Genomic DNA, 26,246 nt, shown 5'->3' on the forward strand with positions numbered 1-26,246 from the left:
TGCATAGCTCTTGGAGGATCTGACAAAATCCAAGACAAAAATTTTGTCTGTCTGGAGAAATGGCTAGACTACACTTTAGGAAAGTTAATATTTCTCTCAGCTAAATTTTTGGGCCAATTGAGACTTTGCCAGTGCCCACTTGAGAAGCGCAGGTTTGCATTATGTCCAGGACTGAAGTTTCCCATGTGTCTTCCTCTACACAGAAAACGTGGGGGGAAAGGAGGAGAAGAGATTGAGTTCTTACATCTAAAAGTTCATTATAGAAGGAGCAAAAAACAAAAAAGCAAGCAACTCTTGACATCCCAAATGTGGGAGGAAGTCTCTTCTTTATTTCTGCAAGATCAGAAAATATTCTTCACAGCATGCATGTAGGAAAAGGGTAATTCCTCCAGTTGTATTTTTATGGAAGAGACAAAGTATAAGCTGTAGTTGAAAAACTGACTAGTTTCGGTTAGCTAAACACCAATGTCTTTATTAAGTTCATTTGAAAAGAAACAGCACAACAAATAGTATAAAATAACTTTTATTTACATAATTTATATCTATAGAACATAACTGCTTTCTTTAGAACAAGAAAATTTACAAATGACAGATACTGCTTTTTCGTCAGACTTCTTCAAGCAAGAGAGTATACATGGTCACTTCTATTTCAAATAACATGGTGGTAAACAGTGGATATTCATAGTTCTATCTGTGCCTCAATCATTTACCAACAATTAGGCTTTTAAACCATTATGTTGATGACTTGCTAAGATGTAAGTGTTCAGGAGGAAAAGCCAAGAAAAAATAAAGACCTTTAATCATATCTCCTTAAAGATTTATATACTGCAAATTCGTCACAACATCATCTTTACATGAATCAGATTAAACACAGGTGTGAACAGGTCTCTCCACCTTGTAAGGTAAATACAGTGATTAAGTTTCTCTTTTTCCAAGGTTAGTTTTAAGGATACAACAGTAAGATAATTTATCTGGCTGACTTGATTCTCGAATGCAACGACTGCCCAAAGATAACATGATTCTTTATACAGTAAGAAGTTACACCTTCCATAAAGTTAATTTGTTGTAGATGTGCAAGAGACGGATGTTAACAAAGTTAAAAAATAAGTATTATACAAGGGATAAAATAATAGTTTGACTGTGGTAGCCTAACATCCAAACTAACATTAATTAAGTGAAAGAAACCTTTTTAGAATATGGGATTTTAAAAAATTTATAAAAACAGGGCATTAAAATAGCAATGTGATTTACTACCATGATTTTTGTGACACATTAATCACACAAAATAAATAAATGCATACCTACAGAGAATTTCCACTCAGATTCACAGATCCTCCTTTATGACAAAAAGTTACACTGTAAGTTTCACTGTAGGGCAATGAGTGAGAAAGGCTATAATGTCAACTGTTTTAATAAAGTAGGATTACTGTTAGACTTGCCGAGTCACATCCTGTTTTACCAATGAACTTGAAAACCGGCCACCAATTTTTTCAACATACAAATACAATTATCTAGACTTTTAAAATATCTTCCCAATTAAAATAGTGATCATTTCATAACGCAATCAACAGTTTTCTTAGGCACAACGCATAACTTCAATGACAAATATCTCACAGATAAAGATGTCAGCACCTGAAGGTAAGAACATTACTGTCCAACGTAGGGATCAGACTAAAAGCCCAATCTAGCCACGTCTACCATTGAACTACGTGTGCCTGTTTCCACACTGAAATGGCACAACTGGGTAGTTGCCACAGAGGCCTTCTGGCCCACACACTCAAAAATATTTTGCATAAAATGTTTCTGACTCCTGATCTAATGTATTATCAACCCAGGAGGGTTTCCAATAAAAGAATAAACCTGCTCTTTGAGAAGTTTAATTTGAACAAGTAAAGATTTGCTTGGGTGGATAACAGAATCACCTAGTAAATCACAAAATCTTGAAATTAAAAATAACTCAAATTCATGTTGATGATGATCACTGACTTAAAGTCTTATTGCTATCTTATTTTCTGTTTTTAACATCACAATTATGTTCTAAGCTTAAAGGCCTAAGCGTTCCTTAAGCAGAAGTTAATGGGGGAAACAACTATCAAGAAATTGTTTTTTAAAAAGAGGAATGTGTGCGCGCAACTGTATGTGTGTGTACAGGAGATTGAGTTTTGTATGGAAATCTGCCTCATAAATGAAGTTAAAGGGTTTTTCCCATACAAATCCTGAGATTATGCAAGAAACAAAAACAAAAACTTCACAGTACAAAATCAATATACTAAAGAATGAGAAAAAAATGTATTCAAAGCATATACACTATCCAAACACTTTTAGTTATATCACTTTAAATATCTTTAAAATTAAAGAGGGAAAGGAGACAAACATAAATTTGTTAATGCCTTCTTTACCCATAATCTGAGGGGTGAAAATAATTAAAACTGAATATTCTTTTAAATAAAAATTTAAAAATAAATAAGCTTTTTGATGTTTTGTCTTTATAAATAATAAATTTAAATACTAGTTCTTCAAATTAGGACTAATGTTCCATCAACACGAATTAGAAAAATACCTATTTTCAGTCAGTCAGACAGCTGATACTGGAGAAGGTGTCACCATTTACCGTACAGACATGGAGCTTCACAATCTGCTTTCATGCACCGAGAGGCTATGGAGAAGGCCTTCATCACCCAAAACCAACCCAAACAAACAGAAAAACCTGCACAGATGAAGTTGGCTAAATGTCCCGGACACTCCACCTCCAAACACGTCAGCACTGCGATGGGTATTCATTCACACAGAGACGTTATCCACAATATTTCAAAATGTCCACATGTGCTGGACACGGCAGAGCCAGCATGTAAACAAGAGCTGCTGTTTCTGTCTGAGAAAGCACGTTTACCTGCTTGGTGTCTCCAGAATGCGGAATAAATCAGAATGAAAGGAATCTCAGCAATGTTTTCCACTGATGATAAAACTTCAAGTCAAGCTTATTAAATATTCAAAATCAATCTAGAGAAAAAGAGCCGGGGTTCTTTGTTGTATATACTGCTTTGTTGATATAACTGACTTTGGAAATCCTAGACTTAAAAAAAAAACTTTTATTCTGTTTCATCCACTTCGATAAAGATATCACTAAAGAAATACTCAGAGACTGTGGTTGGCTCCCCTTCAGGCGCTCGGTTTCGGACACTTTTACCTTCTTCTTTGGGCAACGGGTGATCACAAGAAACCTAAGAAGGTAATAAAAATAAGTATGTGATATAACATTTATAGATTGATAGTGGTAGTATAAATTGATATTTGAAAATCAATATAGCAATAAATACCAATAACTTTAAATATGTTCAAACTCACTGACCCAATATTTTCATTTCTATGCTGTTATATTAAGGAAATAATTCTAAACATAGTAAGAGTTTTATGAATAAGATAAACTTTATAGCATTAGTTATAATAAAATTGGAATCAACAAATAGTCAACTCTAGACAGAACTAAGTTACAGTGTATACATGATCCATTACTTCACCCTAATTTCCATGAAAAAATTTTAATAATATAGAAAAACATGACATTAAGTCTATAATGAAAACATGTTAATAACCAGCATAAGAACAGACTGACCCACGACACAGAACAGTACTCAAAGGAAACATACCCAATCAAAGCAATCCTATCAAACACCAGCAGAGTTAAGCCTATAAAAACTTAAGACAGCATGGTATTGGCACAGGAACAGACAGATACACCAACGAAACAGGAGATTAGAAACATCCCCAACACACATGGATGGAAACTTAGTATCTGATAAAAATTACATTTCCCAAACAAATGAGAAAAGTTGGATTATTCAATAAATGACACTGGACAACTGTATAACCATCTCAGGAAAAATCACTCAGACCTATACCTCACCAAAATAAATTCTAGATGGATCAAAAGATTTAAACGTATGGGACTGGCCCCGTGGCATAGTGGTTAAGTTTACACACTCCACTTTGGTGGCCCAGGGTTGGCAGGTTTGGATCCCAGGCGCAGACCTAGCACTGCTCATCAAGCCATGTTGTGGCAGCATTCCACAAAAAACAGAGGAAGATTGGCACAGATGTTAGCTCAGCGACAATCTTCCTCAAGCAAAAAGAGTAAAATTGGCAACAGATGTTTGCTCAGAGCCAATCTTCCTCACAAGAAAAAAAAAAAAAAAGATTTCAATGTAAAAACATTTTAAAAATATCTACTATAAAACGCCGGGGGAAACCACTTTCATAATCCTAGAATGGGGGACAGGGAGTCTAAATAACATGAAAGTCATAAAAGAAAAAATGGAGAACTTCATCTATGTAAATATAAAAAATGTCTGCATTGCAAGAACCACCATATGCAAAATCAAAAGACAAATGATAGAGAAAAAAAGATATTTGCAATCTATATCACGAAGGGTTTTCTTTAATATAGTAAGAGCTTCTACAAACCAATATGGAAAAGATTAATAACCTCATTTTTAAAAAGTCAAATGATAGGAACAGATGCTTCACAGCAAAAGCATAAATGATTCACATCCAGGAGCAGATGCTCAACCTCACTCAAACGTGCTCATTAAATCTATGAAGAATGTGCAAGTGGAAACATTTGACAAGTGCGGGTGTGAGGAAAGGCATTCTCCTACTCTGCCGCGGATCAGAACAGCAGCCACACAGTCCCTGCGGAGGACAGCCAGGAACTGTCAACGGAATCATAATTCCTTCTGACCAGCAATTCTACTTGTAGGAATTTAACCTACAGATAAATGTGCAAAGTGGCCCATTTTATAAGTTGGCTATTACCACACTGTTTGAAATAGCAAATAAACAGGAACACCCTAAATGCCCACCAGTGTGAGACCAGTAGCACTCTACAGTATGTCCAACCAGTGGAGTATTACGTAGTCATTAAAAACACAGAGGGCACTCTTGGGCACTTATTCCTAAAGACGGAAACTTATGTCCACACAAAAATCAGAAGACCAATGTTCGTTCATAACAGCCCAAAGTGAAAACAACCCAGATGTCCTTCAGTGGGTAAATGAATAAACAAAACTGGCACACCCATACTACATAACACCACTCACAATGAAAGGAACAAGCTACTGACACAGAACCATCTGGATGACTCTGTAGGGAGCCACGCTAGGCGAGAAGAAGCCAATTTCAAGTGTAGGGTTCCATTCACACACTGTACAGAAGACTCCACTGGCAAACATTGTTGGAATGACAAACTTAATGAAGAAGAGACTGACAGACGTCAAGGACACCATGGGGTGGGAGGGAAGAGGGTCTGTGAGTGAAAGGCTTCCTGTGTTGATGGAATGTTCTAGATCTTGACTGCTGCAATGTCAATATCCTGCTTATGACACTGAACTATAGTTTTGCAAGACGTCACCATCGGGGAAAGCTAGATAAAGGGTACGTGGGATCTCTCTGTATTGCTTTTTTACAACTGCAGGTGAATCTACAATTATCTCAAAATAAAAAGTTTAAATTAAGAAGAGAGCAAGATGGAGAAGGAAGAAGATCTTTATCTGTGGTTCTGCAAAGATCTCCAAGATATACTGTTAGGTGAAAAAAGCAAGGAAGAAAACAGTATGCTATTATTTCTGCAAAACAAAGAAAAATGGGGGGCTGGCCCTGTGGCCAAGCGGTTAAAGTTCTGTGCACTCCAGTTTGGCAGCCGGGGTTCATAGGTTCAGATCCCTGGCACGGACCTACTCCACTCATCAGCCATGCTGTGGAAGCATCCCACATGCAAAAAACAGAGGAAGATTGGCACAGATGTTAACTCAGGGTTAATCTTCCTCAAAAGAGGAAGATTGGCAATGGATGCTAGCTCAGCAAAAATCTTCCTGACCAAAAGAAAAAGAAGAAGAAAAATGTTTATACTTGTATATATGCAAATATCTCTGGAAAAGTAAACCCAAAACTGATAATACCATGTATCTGTAGGAAAGGAAAACTAGGAAGCTAAAGGACAGATGTGGGAAACTTTTTACTGTACTCTTGTTTGTTTTTGTAGATTATAAATTTTAAAACATGGAATATATTACTTACTCAAAAAGATAAATAAAAGAGCAATTTGAGGTAACATTTAGTTTAGATTCTTGCTTCACATTATAGATCAAAGTCAATAACCATGAATAGAGTTAAAGTTTTAAAACTCATTACTGAAGATTTTATACCTCAAGAAAAACTTCCTATAAAAGAAGTTTAAAAAGCAAAGAAAGAAGTAATGAATTTGACTAAACATTTAAAACTTATGTATATTCAGAATTTTTAAAAGTAAATAAACTTGGAAAAAACTACTTGCAGCAAAGAGCTAAAAGGTACATGGCTTTTTACATACACAAAGATCTCACACAAACTGGTAAGAAAATCACTAAGATCCCAAAAGCTATAAATCAGCAAAGGGTAGGAACAAAAAAGAAAAAAGAAAGAGAAAATCTGGTAAATATATGGGAAAAACCAAGTCACTAGTAAGTAAAGAAATGTAAGTTAAACAAATGGATGACCTTTCCAACTCCCTACCATTATATTAAATAAGAAAAAACATTTCTTAGAAGAGCTGCTTCCTAGCGCTGGCAGGGGTGTGAGCGCCCGGCCTGGCCCCCCGGCGGGGATGATAAGTGCTCCCCAGAGTCACCCGCAACTGTAGTAAAGACTTGTACGACCCCGGTCCCAGAAAATTACTCTAGGAAATAACGTAAAATTTAAAAAATGTGAAGACGTTCTTTACAAAGCATGCCTTCCTCTGAGCTCACGCTGGCCCACAGATGGTCACTAGCCGTTCCTCTGCTGAGATCTCAAGTCATCCCAACATTGTGCCAAAGCCTGTGATCCAGGTTCAGAGATTTTCACAGCCCAGTACTTGCCATGTGGACAGCTTCGAACACAGAACTGAAACGTGCACACTCTCGTCTTCCTGTTCCTTGGATCCTCGTGGGTGCCAGGGGGCTTCTCCTAAGGCACATACAAGGCGAGCCCCGCTTTGTTTTGTCTCCATGGGTCCGGGGGGCTTCGCAGTAAAGGAACGGCAATTAGGCGTCCCTTTACAGCTCGCTCACTGGCTGTGTGTGGAAGAGCTGTCATCTCCTAATTCAACACCTCTCCTTCCAGGGCAATGGGTACAACGGGAGGAGACGGACAGGAGTTGCTCTGCAGTAACTTCTGACATCAAGTGAAAACAACTGCCACGCTTTTCCTAGTTGAGTCTGATACCAACCCGTTCTATACAAACAGTAAAACCCAGTGGTTGCCACGTACCTGAGCTGCTGAACCGCCAGTGTTCTCAGACTGAGTATCAACCACAACCTTTGGAGATGGAAGCAGAGCAGAGGACTCCTGAATTTTTTTCTGGCCTTCACTGGGTGGATTTGATCTTTTCAAACTCTGTCTTGACACAGGTATCAGAGGTTTTAAGCGTTTCTTACTATGAACCTGAGAAGGCTCATCAGACTCCAGGCCATTCTTCGAACATATTAAGGACAAAAATCCCAGGGGTCTCCTGCCAGGTCTAGAAAGACAAACAAAAAGGTGTCCGAGAGCACCCAGGAGGACACATTCTTAACACCAGCGCCTTTACAGGAAAGCTGGATGGCACGCATGACACCACACGAGTGGTGTCGGCACATCCACTAAGCAGTGAGACCGCTCTGCCATGACACGTCTGCGACAAAGAAACAGCTCACTCTAGAGCAGGAAAGTGCACAAACATCACCTGGGGAGCTTATTGAAATGAAGCTCTGACGGAGTGGGTAGGGCTGGGGCCTGAGTTCTGTATTTTAATGAGTTCCCAAATGATGTCCATGCTGCTGGCCCCAGGACCACACACTGAGCAGCAAGGCTCTGGAGCAGGATCACACGATGGTCCACGGGCAAACGGGGCCCAGCACCTGGTTCCATAAACAAGTGGTGCTGGGACACAGCTGCGCAGTTTACATCAATGGCTGCTTCCGCGCTACAAACGCAGAGCTGAGCAACCAGAATAGAGACCGCATGGCCCACAAAACCTAAAATATATCCTATGTGATCTTTTACAAAAACAGTTTCCTGGTTCCAGAACACTGCCTCTCAACCACTTTTAACCCAAACCCCGCTGATGCTTCCCTCATTCTGTTTTCAGCACATCTCTAAGGGCCAGGAAAGGTATCACTGAGCTTTATTCTCTGTAAGAAAATAAGAAAAACAGATTCACTAAACATGCCGTTTCAAGCTATATGCGTCCTCCCCCTTCTCCTGGTGGAGGCTAGTACGTGTCCTCTACTCGTCAACTCACGCCACCACGTTAACAATCTGTATGCTGCTGACAAGACAAGAGTCATCCGAAACCCAGAAGGCTCATTTCCAGAGCATGAGGAGAGTAACGCGGCAGAAGCTGCCTGTGGGCTTAAACCCTACACGTGCTCTTACAGGGAAGTGCCATGGTTTGCCTCTTTGGGATGCCACAGGGAGAAAAATGCACACAGTACTGGGACTTGAATAAAACAACTTCCAGAGCTATCTCTGAAGTTAGCTCCATGCCTCAGACCCTCCACATCTGCACTGGCAGCTACTAAATGGTGCAATAAATAATGATCAAAATACTAACCACGGACGATCTGGAAAAGAAAGCGTGCAATACTCAATTCTAACGATTTTCTACCCAAAACGTGGACGTTTCCGCACTTACAGTCAAGCTATTGTGATGTGGAATGTGTACTTGTCTGAAAGAGTCCTGTGACAGGCCTGGCGGCCCTCTGCCTCCTCTGCACCACTGGCAGGGCTAGGTTCACACACCACCCTCAGCACCGGACTCCGTCTGTGCACGGGTCACATCTGCTCCCTGCAGGCTACAGTTACCCACTAAGAGAGACACGTCTCAAAGATTTCTCATAGTACCTAGAGAGCGGGGCTTTTGAAGATGATGCAATGCTGTCCATCTGTTCAGACTTAGGAGCAGCACAAGTTCCTTCGTCCTTATCAGACACAGTCCTCTCAGCCTGAGGTATCTGAGGTGTGTTCTTTTCGATATGTGTATCTGTTACTTTATCAAGGCATCTGGATTCTAGACTCTGGAAAGCGGATTCAAGTTGCTCCTTCTGAGGTTCTGGAGTTGTGTGTGTTCTTCCTGAAGGAGGGAAGACACCTTGTCCCCTGAAAGGCTCCCCTTCAAAAGCAGAAAACAAATGGTAAGCACACATACTGAGATTAATATCCTATTGAATTGCAATATTTAAAGGAAAAACTCATGATATTCTATCATAAACCTACCCTCACACAAGCCAAATTATAAATTAGTAGAGTTACCCGGACTATTAAGAATATTATAGGGGCCGGCCCCATAGCCTAGTGGTTAAGTTCGGCGTGCTCCACTTCAGCGGCCCAGGTTCGGTTCCCAGGCGTGGACCTACACCACTCGTTGGCACCATGCTGTGGTGGCATCCCACATACAAAACAGAGGAAGATGGCACAGATGTTAGGTCAGGGCGAATCTTCCTCAAGCAAAAAAAGAAAAAGAGGAAGACTGGCAACAGATGTTGGCTCAGGGTGAATCTTCCTCAGCAAAAAAAAAAAAAAGAAAAATATTATAACTGGTTAAAAGCTATGGTAACAGCTTCTGCATTCAGATACAAACTAGTTGTATCAATATATTTTGACCTAGAATATCTTTCTCCACAAATATTTCTTCAACTAACAAAATGAAAGAGTGATCACTTTTTAATCTCAGGGCAAAGCTAAGGAACCATAAAAACCTCCTTTATCCTCAGCTCTCCATTTTCCTAGAATGTAGGTGCTGAGCTTTTACAGGAAATTGTGTAGCCACACGGTTTTCTCTTAATTACAGGAGAAGAGTAGCTTCTTATTGCTACCAGTGTCAAATCCAAGATCTTAGCAGGGAAAATTTCTAATAAGAAAAGGATGATTCTTAGAGAAAAGTGAGCAAGATTCTGCTTGAATCTCAAATTTGAACAAGCAGCATCAAAAACAATCGGAGTACTTAGCAAAATGCAATCACATTAAAATTTATTTCACTCACCTGTTTCCTCAAAAACATTTATTAATTCCTTTGAACACACCTGTTTTAAGAAAATTTACAAAAAAATTTAGAAATCCATTTATCAAATAAAATTAATTTTATTTCCTTCTTTCCTTTTAAATAAAAAAAGCATGTATCCACCGAAAGCTCTAGGGTCAGACGTGTCTTATGGGAATTCTACCAAACATTCAAGACATTACTACTGTCATTTAAACTGTTCCAGAGCACAGCAGCAGAGGGAAAGCTTTCATAAAAAAAGAAGGAAGACGGAAAGCCTTTTATAAATCAAGCATAATACTGATATCAACTAACCAGTCTCACATCAGTGCAAAAACATCAAATGAAATATTCCAAGCGCAATTCAGCAGCACATCAAAAGACACACATCACGATCAAGCAGCATTTATTTCAGGAATGCAGAGATACTTCAGCATTACGAAATCTACTGATATTAATTCAACGGAACTGAGGAGAAAAATAATATTCCCTCTTTGTGCGAAAAGTGTCCCAAAATCATTCATTCTTAGAAAAAACTCTTAATTGAATAGACGTTTTCTTAACACCAAAAAATATAACAATTGCAATGCAAAAGCCAGCATCTCACTTTTCAAACACTAGAAGTATTCCCATTAAAGTCAGGCATAAGAAAAAGATATCCACTGGCAGGACTATTTTCCGACATTTTTCTTGAGTTGTATTAGCCAATACAATTAGAAAAGAGAAAGAAATTAAAGGTATAAAAAGTAGATGAGAAGAATTAAAACTATATTTGCAGATGATATGATTGTTTACTTAGAAATTCAAGAGAACCAACTGAAAATTTACTGCAAAATGAGAGGAATCCAGTAAGCCCTCTAGATAGAAAAGAATTCAATGATAATAGCAACAAAAAGGACAAAATTTTAGGGATAATCTAATAAGAAATATGCCAGAATTCATATGAAGAAGAGCTTAAAATACCACTGAGAGACACAAAAGAAGAGACTTAAACAAATGCCAAGACATACCATGCTTCTGGATAGGAAGATCCAACATCACAATTACGACATCAATTTTCCCTTGTTAATCTGTCAAGTTAATATGATGCTAATACAAGTACCACGGGGTTTTTCCCAAAGATCTGAACAAGATAATTCTAAAATTAATATAAGCTTTAAAACATATAACCAACTAGGAAAACCTTGAAAAAAGAAGAAAATTGTGTGCAGGGGAGGGTGAGGCCATCCCTTCAAGACAGTACAGCACTTAAAAGCTACAATAATTGAGACAGTGAGACATGGCTCTGGGACAGACACGTGAGTCACGGTAGAAGAAAGGAAGGCGCAGGAATGGACCCAAATACATATGGGAAATTAGTGTCTAATAAAAGTGGATTCTTTATTTATCTTTTGGTGAGGAAGATTGGCCCTGAGCTAACATCTGTACCAGTCTTCCTCTATTTTGTACGTGTGCTCATCAAACCGCCACAGCATGGTTTGATGAGCAGTGTGCAGGTCCATGCTCGGGATCTGAACCCACGAACCCTGTGACACCAAAGCAGAGCATGCAAACTTAACCACTAGCCACCAGGCCGGCCCCTAAAAGTGGAATTTTTAAAAGGATGAATTTTCAATAAACGGTGTTGACACAATGGCATAGCCACCTGGGGAAAACTAAGTTGGTTCCGCTCTTCCTAACACCTAAATAAACTCTAAACAAATCAATAATATTAACTAGAAGAATTTATATTTAATCTCAAGTAGACTTTCAATGTATAACACACTCCCCAGAAGCCACATATAAAAAGTCTGATAAATCTGATTATACACACACACAAAAATGTCTGCAGTATGTGTGCAGTCTAGAATTTAAAACTATAACTTTGACTTTTCATGAGCAATTTTTTATTGTTAAAATGCTGAAAACAAAGTTTAGAAAATAAAAATCATAATACAAGTTAACCAGGGGGCCAGCCCCATGGTCAAGTGGCTAAAAGTCCCACACACTCTGCTTCGGCAGCCCAGGTTCATGGCTCGGATCCCAGGGGCAGACCTATGCCACTTGTTGGGCCATGCTGTGGCAGTGACCCACACATAGTAGAGGAAGACTGGCACAGATGTTAGCTCAGAACCAATCTTCCTCAAGCAGAAAAAGGAAGATTGGCAATAGATGTTAGCTCAGGGCTAATCTTCCTCAGCAGGAGAAAAAAAAAGTTAACCAAAAAGAGTCTGCGTGAGAAAACCGTAAAAAGTAGAGTCAAAAGACAAATAACAAACTGGGAAAAAACAGTTGTGACTCATGTCACAGACATACATAACAGAGAGTTCCTCCAAATCTACAAGAAAAATATCAAAAACCCAATTGAAAATGACTAAAGAATATGAAGAGTCATTTCACAGAAAAGGAAATACAAATGGTTTTCTTAAGCATATGAATAGATCTCCAATTTTACTCATCATAAGAGAAATTAAAACAATTCTGGGATACCACTTTTCATCTGTCAGACACACGAGGAGACACTGCCTCTGCTGTCCACCATCATCTAAGGACTGAGGGTCTCAACCATCCCTTTGAGAACAGAGACTCTAAATCAACTCTTTTGTAGTGTTGTTGGTGGTACAGTAGTACCTCACGAAGAGCGTCAGAAACAAAAACAAGAGGGTGCCGAGAAACCCACAGCACGGTGGCCAGGGATGGAATCTGCATGGCACCGTCAGGCTTCCCTGAGCAACTCACATGGCTGAGCTGAGGAAATCTGGATGTTTTTGCAAGAGAACGTTTCATCAAGAAGAGACAGCAAAACAAACGCCCTGGCACATGAAGGAGTACGGTGCATTCGAGAAAGGGAAAGATGCCCAACACGGCCCGAGAGTGAGGCAGAGCCCAGCAGATGAGACAAGAAAGAAAGGAGCCGGACGAGCACACGGCCGTGGAGGTTCTGGGGCTACTCCTAAGAGCAATGGGAAACTGTAAGCAGTACGATAATGGTGGTGGTGACATGACTATCATCACTTTACACAACAGGAAACTCGGTAAGAGATGTGAAGCCTCTTGCCTAAAAGTGGTACAGCCAAGACCAGATCTGCATGATGCTTTCAGCCTTAATTTTAGCCAATGACCCAAAGCTGGGAATGGGTTTCCTGATTAACATCCATCAATGTTTACCTAGAACTGGTTAAAAGTGATAATCCAAAATACTGGTTTTACCTGGACTGTAGTGAAAAGCACTAGAAGTAAGCTTTATAAAGAGTCTAAAGGAAAAAAGAGAAACAGATCCGTTGTAATATGGCCGACTTACTTGCTCAATGATTCTGTCTTACCTCGGAGGTGTATTTTTGACAAGTGTCTCTTGAAAGGAGGGCACTTTTTTTGGCAGGAGGAACATGGTCACTGTCATCAAGCCTACAATGAAACCTCTTCCTAGATACAAGATCCAAACTAGCAGGAGGCTCTTCAGAATCCTCTCTTCCAGAATCTGATAAACACATGGCGTCCTGACCAACTGAGGCTACTGGAAAGCTCATACTGCGCAGAAAACACATACAACTAAATCAGTGAATTAGAAGTTACTTAATGAGGAGAAAGGCTCAGCTGTCCCAATGAAAACTGCCGAAAGACTTAAAAATAACTAATATATACATGGCCATGGCCACAAAAATGTTAGTTTTGAGCTCCATTCACACTTAAAGGCTTGCAACCTAAATTCCATAATACTGAATTAAATCTGACATGTAAAAAATAGTTTTCATTGTCTATAAAGTTAAAATTTTAATCTAAAATGTCTCTTCCTAATACAAAAGGTTTCAATATCTAATGCTACTAGATAGACAATTAAGTATCCATAACCAATGCCTGTTACAACTTAACAATTCTACCCTAAAGAATTAAGAATACTAAAGATATACAGAAATGCGTTCTCTCTACTATTTTTGCAACTTTCTTGAATGTATATTTATTTCAGAATTTAAAGTATCTACATTGGGGCCAGCCTGGTAGTGCAGCGGTTAAGTGCGCACGTTTCACTTCAGCAGCCCGGGGTCCACCGGTTCAGATCCCAGGTACAGACACGGTACCGCTTGGCAAGCCATGCTGTGGCAGGCGTCCCATATATAAAGTAGAGGAAGATGGGCACGGATGTTAGCTCAGGGCCAGTCTTCCTCAGCAAAAAGAGGAGGATTGGCAGCAGATGTTAGCTCAGGGCTAATCTTCCTCAAAAAAAAGATTAAAATATCTATGTTTACAAACTAACCACAGCTTTGATAGAAGCCATTTTATGATCCAGATTGCTAAACTTTTTTCAGCTTTCAAAACACTTAGAATACCAAACAAGCAGCCAGCCGTGGTGATCTAGTGGTGAAGATCTGGCGCTCTCACCGCTGCAGCCCGGGTTCATTCCCCGGTGGCAGAACCACACAACAGTCTGTCAGTTGTCAAACTGTGGTGGTGGCTCAGAGAACTAAACTAACAACTAGGATACACATGCACGGAGGCTTTAAAAAAGAAAAAACCAAACAAGTTTCATACAAAAGGATTCTATTATACATTTACATGGCATCTTTATCAGATATAACATCAGTGATGTCTTCTCTAATTTACCACGTAATCACTAAGTAAGAGCTCCAGGACAATTACGAATGGTGTTGGTGACTGGCTTGTTCAATGAACACTATTCAGTCACAAAGCGCCCTTCCTCTCAGCAAACACAGGTGAGCTCATTCATTACCTCATGTCACCCCTTTCTTCCGTGCTCACCGATCTGACCAGTATGGGCGCTGGCAGCAGAGGGCTTGGCGTTAACTGCACGGTGGGATCAGTAAATTCTTCGACTGCACTGGTTGGAATTTCCACCAGAGTTAAAATGAATGCTTGTTCCTCCTCACCATCTTGATGCATGTTAGCAACTAGATTCACTATCAAAGTTTAAAGTTAGTAATGAACAGCTGAATCATGAAACAACAGAAAATCATTAATTTATTTCATTTCTAAAGTCTATAAAAAGAAATAAAAGGTAATTTCATAAAGGATAGAGATGACTCACTGTGGAGAGAATTTATAATTCTGAATTACAAAATATACACAAAATATTTCAAGTTTTTGTTTTAATTTAAGGCCATCATAGACTAAAAAAATTGTTTCACTTTTCCACAGTCAAATGGGAAGTAAAAATCATACTATTAGGTTCTGTGACACTTTACTGAAGCTGACTATCATACCTGTTAGGTCTTGAGGCGGGATTACATTCTCCTGTTGGACTTCCGGAATGCTAGCTGGTGTACACTGCCATAAAAAATTAAAATGAAAGAGTGAGGTTGACTAAAGCTTAGTTTTAAAAAGTTTTCCTGATAATTTGATATAGTGACAGTTATTATTTCAAAACTCAACAACTTATCTAACCACATACAATTTTTCAAATGTTTTGAAACTTTGAGTTGTACCAGTAACCTCTGATTCATTTAAATAAACATAAATATAAAAGGAATTCTGTCTAAATTGTTAAATACGTGTACTCTAGGCAACGATTTCTGAAGTGACAGGAAGGGAGATGCAAAGCCCTCAGCCTTCCCCCACCCCTCACAGCAGCCACTGCACTGCTGGTGGGTCACGTCCACACGGAGGCAAATCAAGAGTCTCCCTGCCTCCAGCAAGGCTCCCTCCAAGCTGCCTTCCACGAAGCTACAAACATTGCTTTCTCTAAAACGCAATTCTGATTGTAATTCTCTACCGCTTAAAATCCTAAAACTTTCACTTTGCAGTCAATAATGTCAATAATTGATTCAGCCAAGAATCATCAATACATACTAAAACTACTGGGAGAAGGGTTGCTGGGCCTCATTTGACAAATTACGTACTAAGACCAAGTGGGAAAGAGGCTGTCCTAACAGAGAAGTCAGGCAGGCCTGACTCCAGCCAGGTGATCGCTCAGCATCTCCAGAAATGGGACAGACTGGCATTGTGTGTCTTTGCTGTGACACGAAGGAAGAGCACAACGTTACCTATTTAGTAATCTTGCCAAACGTTTAACCCAAACCTAATAACGAGGAAGCAATAAAAAAAATCCAGATTGTAGTTTAGCCTGGACTCTTCTAAAACGTCAGGTTCCCAAAAGAGGAGACAGGAGAACTCTAGATTGAGAGTCAGGAGAAACGATGAGTCTACTAGTGACGTATGACTGTTCAATCACTGTCAGACAGCAGGCAATGTTAAGTGTGACAACAGTACTGCCGTCTCTCTGTAAGAGAACATCCTTCTTCTGATCAGATACAAGCTGAGTATTGATGGGCGAAGGCTCATGCCTGCAGCTGCCTTCTAAATGGTTCCATTTTTTAAAAGTGTCTATCTACCAATAGAGATGGAACACAAGAGAGAGGGAGAAAAATCGAATGAGGCAAAAGGTTAACAATTAATGACTCCAAGTAAAGTGTAGATGAGACTTCTATGTAACATTCTTGCAACTCTTCTCTAAGTTTAAAATTACTTCAAAGGAAAAATAAGAAAGTTGGGGGGGATCCCATAACTTTACATGTAGTCCAAACTCCTTAGCAAGTCACCAAAATTCCTTTTATGATCTGTTCCCAAGCCACCTAACTCACGTCTAACCACTCCCTTCATTTACATTCCAGTCCTCCCTGCTCACAGCCCCCGCAAACGTCATGCCGTCTCACACCTGTTCTTACACACACTCCTCTCCCTTTAACTGCCTCACTCACACCCGTTCTTACAGATGAGGATTCTTTCAATCCTGGCTGCACATTACAATAACCAGGGAACTTGAAAAAAAAAGCTAATGCCTGCGCCCTATTCCCAGAGACTGGTTTCACCGGCCGGGCTCAGACTCCTACAGACTCGTGTACAACTCTCTTCCACAGCACCCATCAGAGGCTAACCACTCACTCACTCATCTATCTCCCACACCTCCGTGTCCCCAGTACCTCACACAGTGAGGTTACTACTACCAACATGCAGTAGTAACATCTCAAAAACATTTGCTCTGTGAATGAACTTCTCAGATTCAGGGGCTAAGAAGCAAGAAGTGAATTCTCTGTATACAAAACACTTCCTTTTTCAAAGCTTTTACAGCAAAGCTAGGTATTGGCTGTTTTCTTTCTATGCTCCCAAGACTAAAAACACACCCCATACAAATTCTATCACAATACATTCTTGCAAAGGCAAAGCTGTAGGGAAAGAAAACAGACCACTGGTTGCCAGGGGCTGGAGATGGGGAGAAGTGGTGACTGAAAAAGGGCATGGGGATTTGGGGGTGACGGGACTGTTCACGTATTCCTTACACGACTGTGCACATTGTCAAAACCTGTAGAACTGCACGCTAAAACTGGTGACATTTACTGTATGTAAATTATACCTCAATGTTCAACACAGGGAACAGACACTCAGCCACCCTGGGTTGTACCTACGTCTCTTTACCTGCGGCACATGGAGCGTAAGCACACCATCTCCATCAGCATCCTTCCTCAGGGGCTCCTCCACAGCACCCTCGTGGAGACCCTGACCCAAGCCAAACGCATGGGGCCTTGTCTCAAAGGAAACAACTGGAGCCACTGACAAGGTCCCACCCTCATGACAGCCTTCTTCCTGATCTTCATTTCTGAAAGGGAAAGTATCCATCAGCGTTTTAGAGCAGGTATTAAGAGTTTCATACTTGAAACCAAGCTGACAATCACAGAATGATGTTTAGAGCTAGGTGCATCAAAGGTCATCTAATTTAATGGTTTTCAAACTTCTAAAATACATTTAATGCAACAGAACCCTTCTTTTTTTTTTCTTTTTCTCCCCAAAGTGCCCCAGTACACAGTTGTGTATTTTTGTAGTTGTAGGTGCTTCTAGTTGTGGCATGTGGGATGCTGCCTCAGCATGGCCTGATGAGTGGTGCCATGTCCACGACCAGGATTCAAACTGGCGAAACCCCAGGCCACTGAAGCGGAGTGCACGAACTTAACCACTCGGCCACGGGGCCCGCCCCAGAATCCCTTTTTCAATCACATTCTTACAGCTACAGCTTACGGCTATAGTTGAACAGAACAGAAATCAAATCCCAGAACCTGTTCCTTGTACCTTCCAGTTAGCTGGGCTTCTTTCGAAACACTGCTCTCTTCGATACCATGTACCCGCGCCGACCTGCTCTGCTCCTTACTCTCTGCTGTTGTAACTGAGCCAAGGTTTTTATCTTCTAATTCTGTTGCTTTAGAAGCATTTTTCTCAGTTTCTTAAAGAAAAAAAACATACTTAAGTTATAGTCCAAAACAGTACAGCTACGGTCTCCATATTAGAAACATATTCTCTTTTCACAGACGGATCACTACACAGTGGCTCTTACAAACTTCTCTTAATCCAAAAAGCAAGCTTATTCACACAGCAGAGGGTGCTCCTACCCAATGAGATGTCTGAACAGTAACAGGATGATTAATGAGTTCTGCATTGCACTCATTTCACTCCTGGCTGCCACAGCATCTGTATCTCCACTTCATGATAACAGCAGTATAAGGGCAAACCCACACACCAGACAGGTTTAGAGGTGGGTACACCTGAGGGAAGTGGTGGGGAGGGAGCAGTTCTACAAAGAATAATGTCACAAAGGGGAAGAAAACGACTTCCACATAAAAGGGTAACTTGAGCCTGCATACTGAGAGCTTCTGGGGACTGCTCCGGCCAGAGTAAGTAACGAAATTAACTACCTGAACCACAGGCGTTTGCTGGTCGAAAGGAAATCCCAGAAATCAGGAACCCCAAAATAGGGAGAAGATGATGTTAACTACCGAGATCATCTACATGTGGGATTTAACACTATCTAGGTAGCCTGACACTTGCACTTCCTGTCCTGCTCTTCCCAGTCCCCTGTGGGGGAGCCCTTGGCAGGGAGGGAAGTAGAAAGAGAAGCGGGACTAGGGCTCAACATGGACATCACAATATGGTGAGGCCATTAAAAAAGCCAAATAGGGCACTACATGATCAAACAGAAAGATTTTTTTCAATATATTAATCTTTAAAAATACAAAGTGCTAACATATAAAGAACTCTTAACAATAAAAAAAAAAAATTTAAAACTAAGCCTAGATCTGAATAGACATGTCTCTAAAGAAGATATACAAATAAGCACATGAAAAATACTCAATATCATTAGTCATCAGGGAAATGCAAATCAAACCCACAATGAGATACCACTTCACACCCACTAGGATGTCTGCAATCAAAAAGACAAATAATGACAAGTGTCTGGGAGGATGCAGAGAAACTGAAACCCTCAAAGAACGTTGGTGACTACACAACATGGTGCAGCCACTTTTGAAACACTTTGGCAGTTGATCAAAATGTCAAATACAGAATTACCATATGACCCAACAATTCCACTTGTAGGTATAAATCCAAGACAAATCAAAACACGTCCACACAAACGCTTATACACGAATGTTCTTGGCAGCACGATTTAAAACAGCTAAAAGGTAGAAAACAACCCAAATGCCCATCAACAGACAAATGGATAAACAAAATGTAGTGTATCCAGACAACAGAATATTATTCAGAAAGAAAAAGAAATGAAGCATTTGCTATATGCTACAACAGGGACAAACCTGCAAACGTGCTAAGGGAAATAAGCCACACAAAAGACCACACATTCTATGAGTCCACGTATACGAAATGTCCACAGTGGACAAATCCCTAGAGACCAGAAGCAGATTAGTGGGGGCCTGGGAAGCGTCGGGGGAAATGTGGAGTGACTACTAATGGTGACGGCTACACAACTTGGTGAATATCTAAAACACCACCGCTGTACACTTTAAATGAGTGAATTGTATGGTATAAGAATTATTTCAATAAAACTGTTTTTTTAAAAAGTGCTGAACAGGGGCTGGCCCAGTGGCGCAGTGGTTAAGTTTGTATGTTCTGCTCTGGCGGCCCAGGGTTCACTGGTTCAGATCCCGGGTGCGGATCTATGCACTGCTCATCAAGCCATGCTGTGGTAGGCATCCCACGTATAAAACACAGGAAGATAGGCACAGATGTTAGCTCAGGGCCAATCTTCCTCAGCAAAAAGAGGAGGATTGGCAACAGGGGTTAGCTCATGGCCAATCTTCCTCAAAAGAAAAGTGCTGAACAGTGTATGTGACAGAGTATGCACATATTTCCGTTCTTTCTGAAAGGAATATACTGTATAATATGTACGTGTGCACATACATATTTGGATGTAGGTGTATACACACTCACACCCTCAGTCAGAGGCTCATGTGGAAAACACGTCTGCAAGTCTACAATAAACTCTGCAGAGCAGTTTACCCTAGGAGTAGAATTGGGGGCTGAGCACCAAGGAAGGAGGGAAGTGTGAAACTTTTGCGCCTTTTGAGCGCTGTCTGATTTTTACTGCACGCACGCCTTTCTACGAGAGGTCTGCACAGAAAAAAACGTAGGAACAGAAAGTCTGACCAAGTACAGGGAGCAACATGGCAATAACCACGGAAACTAGTTGGTGGATTTATGGGTATTTATTTTATAGCTTATTCTACTTTTTATATGTTTGAAACTTCTTAATAAGTTTAAATAATTTTAACGACTGAATATTCCATTTGAAATGATAATGCAGTTTCTTGTGTCAAAGTAATTGTGTAGCTGTAAAGGAACAGTAAAATTTACCTCTTTGAATGTCCACTTCTTCCCCTTTGGTTACAAACAAACCGGGAACTTCCTGATGAGCACCAAACCTCCTGGTCCCTAAAATCCTAAGATTTGGTTTAGGCTCGGCAAGTCTACTTCTCATTCTCAAATTACTCGTCACTTCAGAAGTTGCATTCCTAGAAAAAGAGAGACAGGAGGAGAGAGAAATTCACCAACCGTGTGAGAATTCTCTTCCTCCCACTGACACGTTCCATCTGGCACTGATACAGTTACGTGCTGCCTTCTTAGGCACCACACCGTCTGTAAGTGTTCATTCATCTCTTGATGCTAAAATTATGTGGTAGTAATTTTACCAAATGTCTTAAAAAGGGAAGAGAATCCGGACATTTGTCAAACAGAGACCACATTTACATAAAATTGCTTCATGCAAGCGTCAAAGACGCATATCTCGCAGTAACTTTAATATGCAAACCATTAAGCTAAAATCAAAATCAGCCGATCCTCACTATAAAGGGTGAGAAACGAGCACTGTCTACTTTACATTTATATAAGTATTATTAGTCAAGGCTATTAACTGAGTTGATGGTTGGCTGAAATATATTAATTGAATACTGTATTTTTTAGAAAATCTCAAAAGAAATAATCACTTAATAAAGCAAAGTAAACCTGGCTGGTACAGCGTTTTCCTTCACATTCTCCACTAAACCACTTTCTTCTTTAGAACTTTGCTCCTCCAATACAATCTTGCTTTCTTCTAATGAAGGAGATGCACTATTGACAGCTGACGGAAGCTCCTGACATTCATGAACAATTCTGTGATCTACATTATCTGGGCTAAAAGGAATATGGCTTTTATCCTTTGAATGACCATCAGGAAGTACACATACTCCTACTGTAGAAAAAACAGAAAATTAAAACGGACTCAACACAAATAGACGTTCAAAGAAAATAAATCCCTCTTAAGGATTTACATTCAGCAACTGTAAAATTCTATATTATTTTTAAAGTTTGCTCTTTTGGGCTCCAAATTTAAATTTACCACCTCATATTTCATGCCAGAGATCTGACCCATTCTAAGTTTAATAATTCTTATAGACTGAAATTTTTGTGCTGTTATAAGTAAAAATGAATCTTTTTGTTACTTTCAGTAACTCCACAACCTCAGATGAATTTCAAGATAGGATCACCTTCATTTACAATTTTTAAAACTCGTATTGTATGTTCCAGAGATTTGTGACAGGCTCCACTGCAGTGCTCTGCCATGGAGAAAGGAGCCCAAGAGGCAACACACATCAGGGGCTCTCCTGACAAATAAACAGCTACGGGCCTGAAAGTCTAACAGCTAAGATAAATGGCAGGCCACTCATCACCAGTCAAAATGATTAACAGGAATACAATTAACATAATCATCCATTTAATGTACTTAAAGTAGAAGGTACTTAGATAGTAAAGACCATAGCTTCTCTATGAGGTCAGCCTAAAATATTAAAAATCTGGGTTCACATATCTTTGGCTCAGTCCAAACTAACAGAACAGTCTATCTCAAATGATGTCAATGACTGCTACTGCCCATTCATCCTGATTCGACTGTCAGGTAATTGTGAAGATTATCCAAAGCAGCAGCTCCTTTGCTGAACAAACACGTATAAAGTGATCAGTAACCAGAGCTCAATTAACCAATGATGTTTATGATGATAAAGGTAGAAGATACACTAGATTAACTATTCCACGAATACAAATTATTCTTAATAAACCAAGTGGTGGAAATGGTGGCCCTACATCTAAAGGGGCTAAGTTGGATGGATCGAGGCACACATATTGCCTCTTCCGGAGAAACAACAAAGCGATGCCAACTTCAAACATAAAAGGCAGGTATTCACTTATTACTCAAGTGTAGGGACAATCTCTTAAAGTTGGATTTTAAAAGATTCTTTTTTCATAGCACTTATCTTTCACTCTCACCATCACTCTGTTCTGTACTGATCTCCGACTGCAACACTAAATCTCCCATTGTAAGTAAAGTTATGGCGGCTTCAGTGCTTCCATCATTGGCACCTTGTGAGAAAATACGCCAACATTAAAAGAGAAGAATGAGGAGCTGGCCCAGTAGCATAGTGGTTAAGTTCACACGCTCCACTTTGGTGACCCAGGGTTTGTGGGTTCAGATCCTGGGTGCAGACCTACACATTGCTCATCAAGCCATGCTGTGGCAGCATCCGACACAGAAGAACTAGAAGGACTTACATCTAGGATACACAACTATGTAGTGGAGCTTTGGGAAGGGAAAAAAAGAGGAAGATTGGCAACAGATGTTAGCTGAGGGCCAACCTTCCTCAAAAAAAACACAGAAGAATGAATCTGGAAATTTCAGTTTGTTTATTTAGAAAAGATTTTTAACTAAGGTGTTTCTTTTCTAGTAACAAATTTCAATATCTTCCGTACCACTAATCCCTTACTAGGGTAGTGTTTTTTTTCAGCTTATATACTACAAAGAAGTAAATCATCAGTTGTTGGCTCTTAACTCACTGAAAATGCCTCCCTCCCATTAAATAACTTAGTGCTTTCAGAGAAAATACCCACATCCATGCAGATAAGAAGAAATAAATACTTCTTTATTAAACATTTAATTCTTAACTCACTTTCTAAAGTAACATTCCAAGAATCCAAGCCTCTCAAGGAGATAACCAGTCAACAGCTGACTCTTTGTGTCCAACTCTGCAGAAAGCTGCCTCACTCACTAAAGAGCACACCACTAACTCCCTACGCTAGTATTAACCAGGAAGTTTTAGCAGTTTCCTTATTAACAGTTACCTGTTTCATCTGGGGTATGTCCACCTGTCGTCATTTCCTGAAAATGGAAAAGATAAGTAATATCTTACGTATTTCCCAAATATATGTTCTGTATCACAAAAAGCACTACCACAGGTCTTCATGTTTTGGATTACAATGGAGCGGAAATTTTTTTCCTCTTAGTTTACAATTATTCATAAAATTTCATAAACAAGAAGAGAAACAATTTAAAAGCCAAATTCTTTTGTCTCTTGCTCCTTATTTCACCTTTTCCTTGAATTATATGCAAATTTGCAATGTACAATATGATCAGAGTCAAAATTTACTTCCTCACTTTCATAATCCTTCAACTTTAATCATATCTGCCACTAGTTTTGACCAATGGAAACCAAGGTCTGAAGAATACTGTAAATTGTTTACTCTACCAGGTGGCTTAAAATTGGAATGGATTTTAATAAGTTAGAAGTTACAGGATCGATGTCCAGCATGACGACATGAGGAGCTCTGCTGACCCTCTCCCCAGGGAAACTGGTGAAATTTATTAAAAAACAACCACTTAAAGCCTCTGGAAATGGTCCTAAGGGATAAGAGGAAGAAACATCTATTTAAGAAAACTGAGGAAAACTCGGTAACAACAGCGAGAGACTGTGGTATGCGAACCGAGGCTGTTCTCTCCCTCCTTCCTCCCAAGCCAGCGAGGCAGGGACTCCACCTCCGACTGCTACAGCCCAGAGCACCGCCCTTCGCCCTGCAGGCCCCAGCCGGAGTGCCTTCTTTCTGGACGAGCAGGATTTCAGCTCCTGACACCACAAGAATCTGATGTTACATTCAGAATAGACCAATGGTCCACCATGAAGACGGACACAAAAATTCTCAATAAAATACTAGCAAACTGAACTCAGCAACATAAAAATTACATGCCATGATCAAGTAGGATTTATCCCACAGATGCAATCTTTGGTTTAACATCCAAAATTCAATCAACATAACACATAATATCAACACAATAAAAAACGAAAAACCCTATGATCATCTCAACAGATGTAGAAAAAGCATATGACAAATTCCAACACCCTTTCATGATAAAATACTCACACAATCTAGGAATAGAATGGAACTTCTTCAATTTGATAAATGGCTTCTATGAAAAAACCAGAGCTAAGACCAAACTTAATAGTGAAAGACTGGATGCTTTCCCCTAAGACCAGGAATGAGACAAGAACGTCCACTCTCACCACTCTTCTTCAATACTGTACTGGATGTTCTACCCAGGGCAATTAGGCAAGCAAATAAAAGACATCCAGACTGTCCTAACTCCCAGTACCGTGAATGTGACCTTATGTGGAAATAGGGTCTTTTAGACACACTCAAGTTAAGATGAGTTCCTGCTGGATTAGGGTTGGCCCTACACAGACACACACACAGGGAGAACACCATGTGGCAAGGGAGGCAGAGGCTGGAACAGTGCTGCAACAAGCCAAGAAAGGAGAAGAACTGCCAGCAACTGCCAGGAGGAGGCGAAAGGCCTGGGATACAGGAGAAAGAAGCAGGAGGAGAAAGGCTCCCTTCAGAGGTCTCCTCCAGAAGGAACCATTGCTGGCAGCACCTGGATTTTGGAACTCCATCCTCCAGAACTCAAGAGAATGACTTTCCCAAGTTCTAAGCCCCCAGCTCGTGGTGCTGCGTCATAGCATCCCTAGGAAACTAACACAGACAGGCAGGAGGAAACTCTCTCTGTCCCACCTGCCACGACCAGGCAGGTAGAACATGCCGAGGAACACCAGAAACTGCTCAAACACATGAGCTCAGTAGAGCTGCAGGATACAAGACCAATATACAAAAGTCAACCGTATTCTATACGCTTGTAATAAACAATCCGAAAATGGAATTAGGAAAAGAATTCCGTTCACAATAGCATCAAAAATAGCAACATACCTGAAAACAAATTTAACAAAGGGAGCGTAAAGTTTACACTCTGAAAACTATAAAACATTGTTTGAAAGAATTAAAGAAGATCTAAGCAAATGAGAAAATATCCCACGATCACGGATTGGAAGACTCAACATTGTTAAACTGATCTATAGATTCAATGCAATCCCAATCAGAACCCCAGCTGACGTCTATGGGGAAATTGACAAGTTGATTTTAAAATTCACACAGAATTGCAAGGGACCCACAACAGTCAAAACCATCCTGAAAAAAAGAATAAAGTAGGATGACCTTACATTTCCCAATTCCAAAACTTACTACAAAGCTACAGTAATCAATCGAACATCTCAACACAAGCATGGACACATCTAGAAAAACAGAACAGAATTCAGAACCCAGAAATAACCCCAGCCATCTATACCCAACTGACTTGCAACAAGAATACAAGACTATTCAATGGGGGAAAGAACAATCTTTTCAAAGAAATGGTGCGACAAGTGGAATAGTTACATGCAAAAGAACAGAGGAGGATTCTAACTTCATACTATACACAAAAATTAATTAAAAATGGATTAAAGATGTTATGTAAAATTATAGTAAAAACTATAAAACTTCTAGAAGAAAAATACAAGTAAATCCCCAGGACCTTGGCTTTGGCAAAGGATTCTTAGATATGACAAGAAAAGCATGAGCAACAAAAGAAAAAAATAGATAAACTAAACTTCATCAAAATTAAAAATTTTGTGCTTTAAAGGGAACCATCAAAAAAATGAAAAGTCAACCCAGAGAATGGAAAAAATATTTCCAAATCATATATCTGATAAGGGACTTGTATCCAGAATATATAAAAAATTCTTACAACTCAATTATAAAAAGACAGACCAATAACAAA

The 26,246-nt window shown here is 39.8% G+C and overlaps 1 protein-coding gene across 5 annotated transcripts in view; it reads right to left on the reverse strand.

Moving 5' to 3' along the window:
- Positions 1 to 507: 507 nt before the first annotated feature.
- The window catches only part of BDP1 (BDP1 general transcription factor IIIB subunit), a 79,277-nt gene continuing 53,538 nt past the window's right edge, over positions 508 to 26,246 (reverse strand). For 2 of the 5 annotated variants that reach the window (XM_070517972.1, XM_070517971.1), the window contains exons 27-39: positions 23,447 to 23,483; positions 22,598 to 22,690; positions 21,302 to 21,527; positions 20,654 to 20,811; positions 18,083 to 18,233; positions 17,435 to 17,615; positions 15,226 to 15,289; positions 14,736 to 14,922; positions 13,333 to 13,537; positions 10,034 to 10,073; positions 8,896 to 9,163; positions 7,282 to 7,531; positions 508 to 3,221 (exon numbers count right to left, since the gene is read on the reverse strand). In XM_070517972.1, the coding sequence (XP_070374073.1) occupies positions 3,090 to 3,221; positions 7,282 to 7,531; positions 8,896 to 9,163; positions 10,034 to 10,073; positions 13,333 to 13,537; positions 14,736 to 14,922; positions 15,226 to 15,289; positions 17,435 to 17,615; positions 18,083 to 18,233; positions 20,654 to 20,811; positions 21,302 to 21,527; positions 22,598 to 22,690; positions 23,447 to 23,483 (1,992 nt within the window). In that variant the 3' untranslated portion in view covers positions 508 to 3,089. Of the gene's footprint in view, positions 3,222 to 7,281; positions 7,532 to 8,895; positions 9,164 to 10,033; positions 10,074 to 13,332; positions 13,538 to 14,735; positions 14,923 to 15,225; positions 15,290 to 17,434; positions 17,616 to 18,082; positions 18,234 to 20,653; positions 20,812 to 21,301; positions 21,528 to 22,597; positions 22,691 to 23,446; positions 23,484 to 26,246 lie in introns of those variants that run through there. The other 3 variants (XR_011506075.1, XM_070517973.1, XM_070517974.1) reach the window with 3 other exon arrangements.

Source organism: Equus asinus, chromosome 9 (assembly GCF_041296235.1).
Source record: "Equus asinus isolate D_3611 breed Donkey chromosome 9, EquAss-T2T_v2, whole genome shotgun sequence".
NCBI lineage: Eukaryota > Metazoa > Chordata > Mammalia > Perissodactyla > Equidae > Equus > Equus asinus.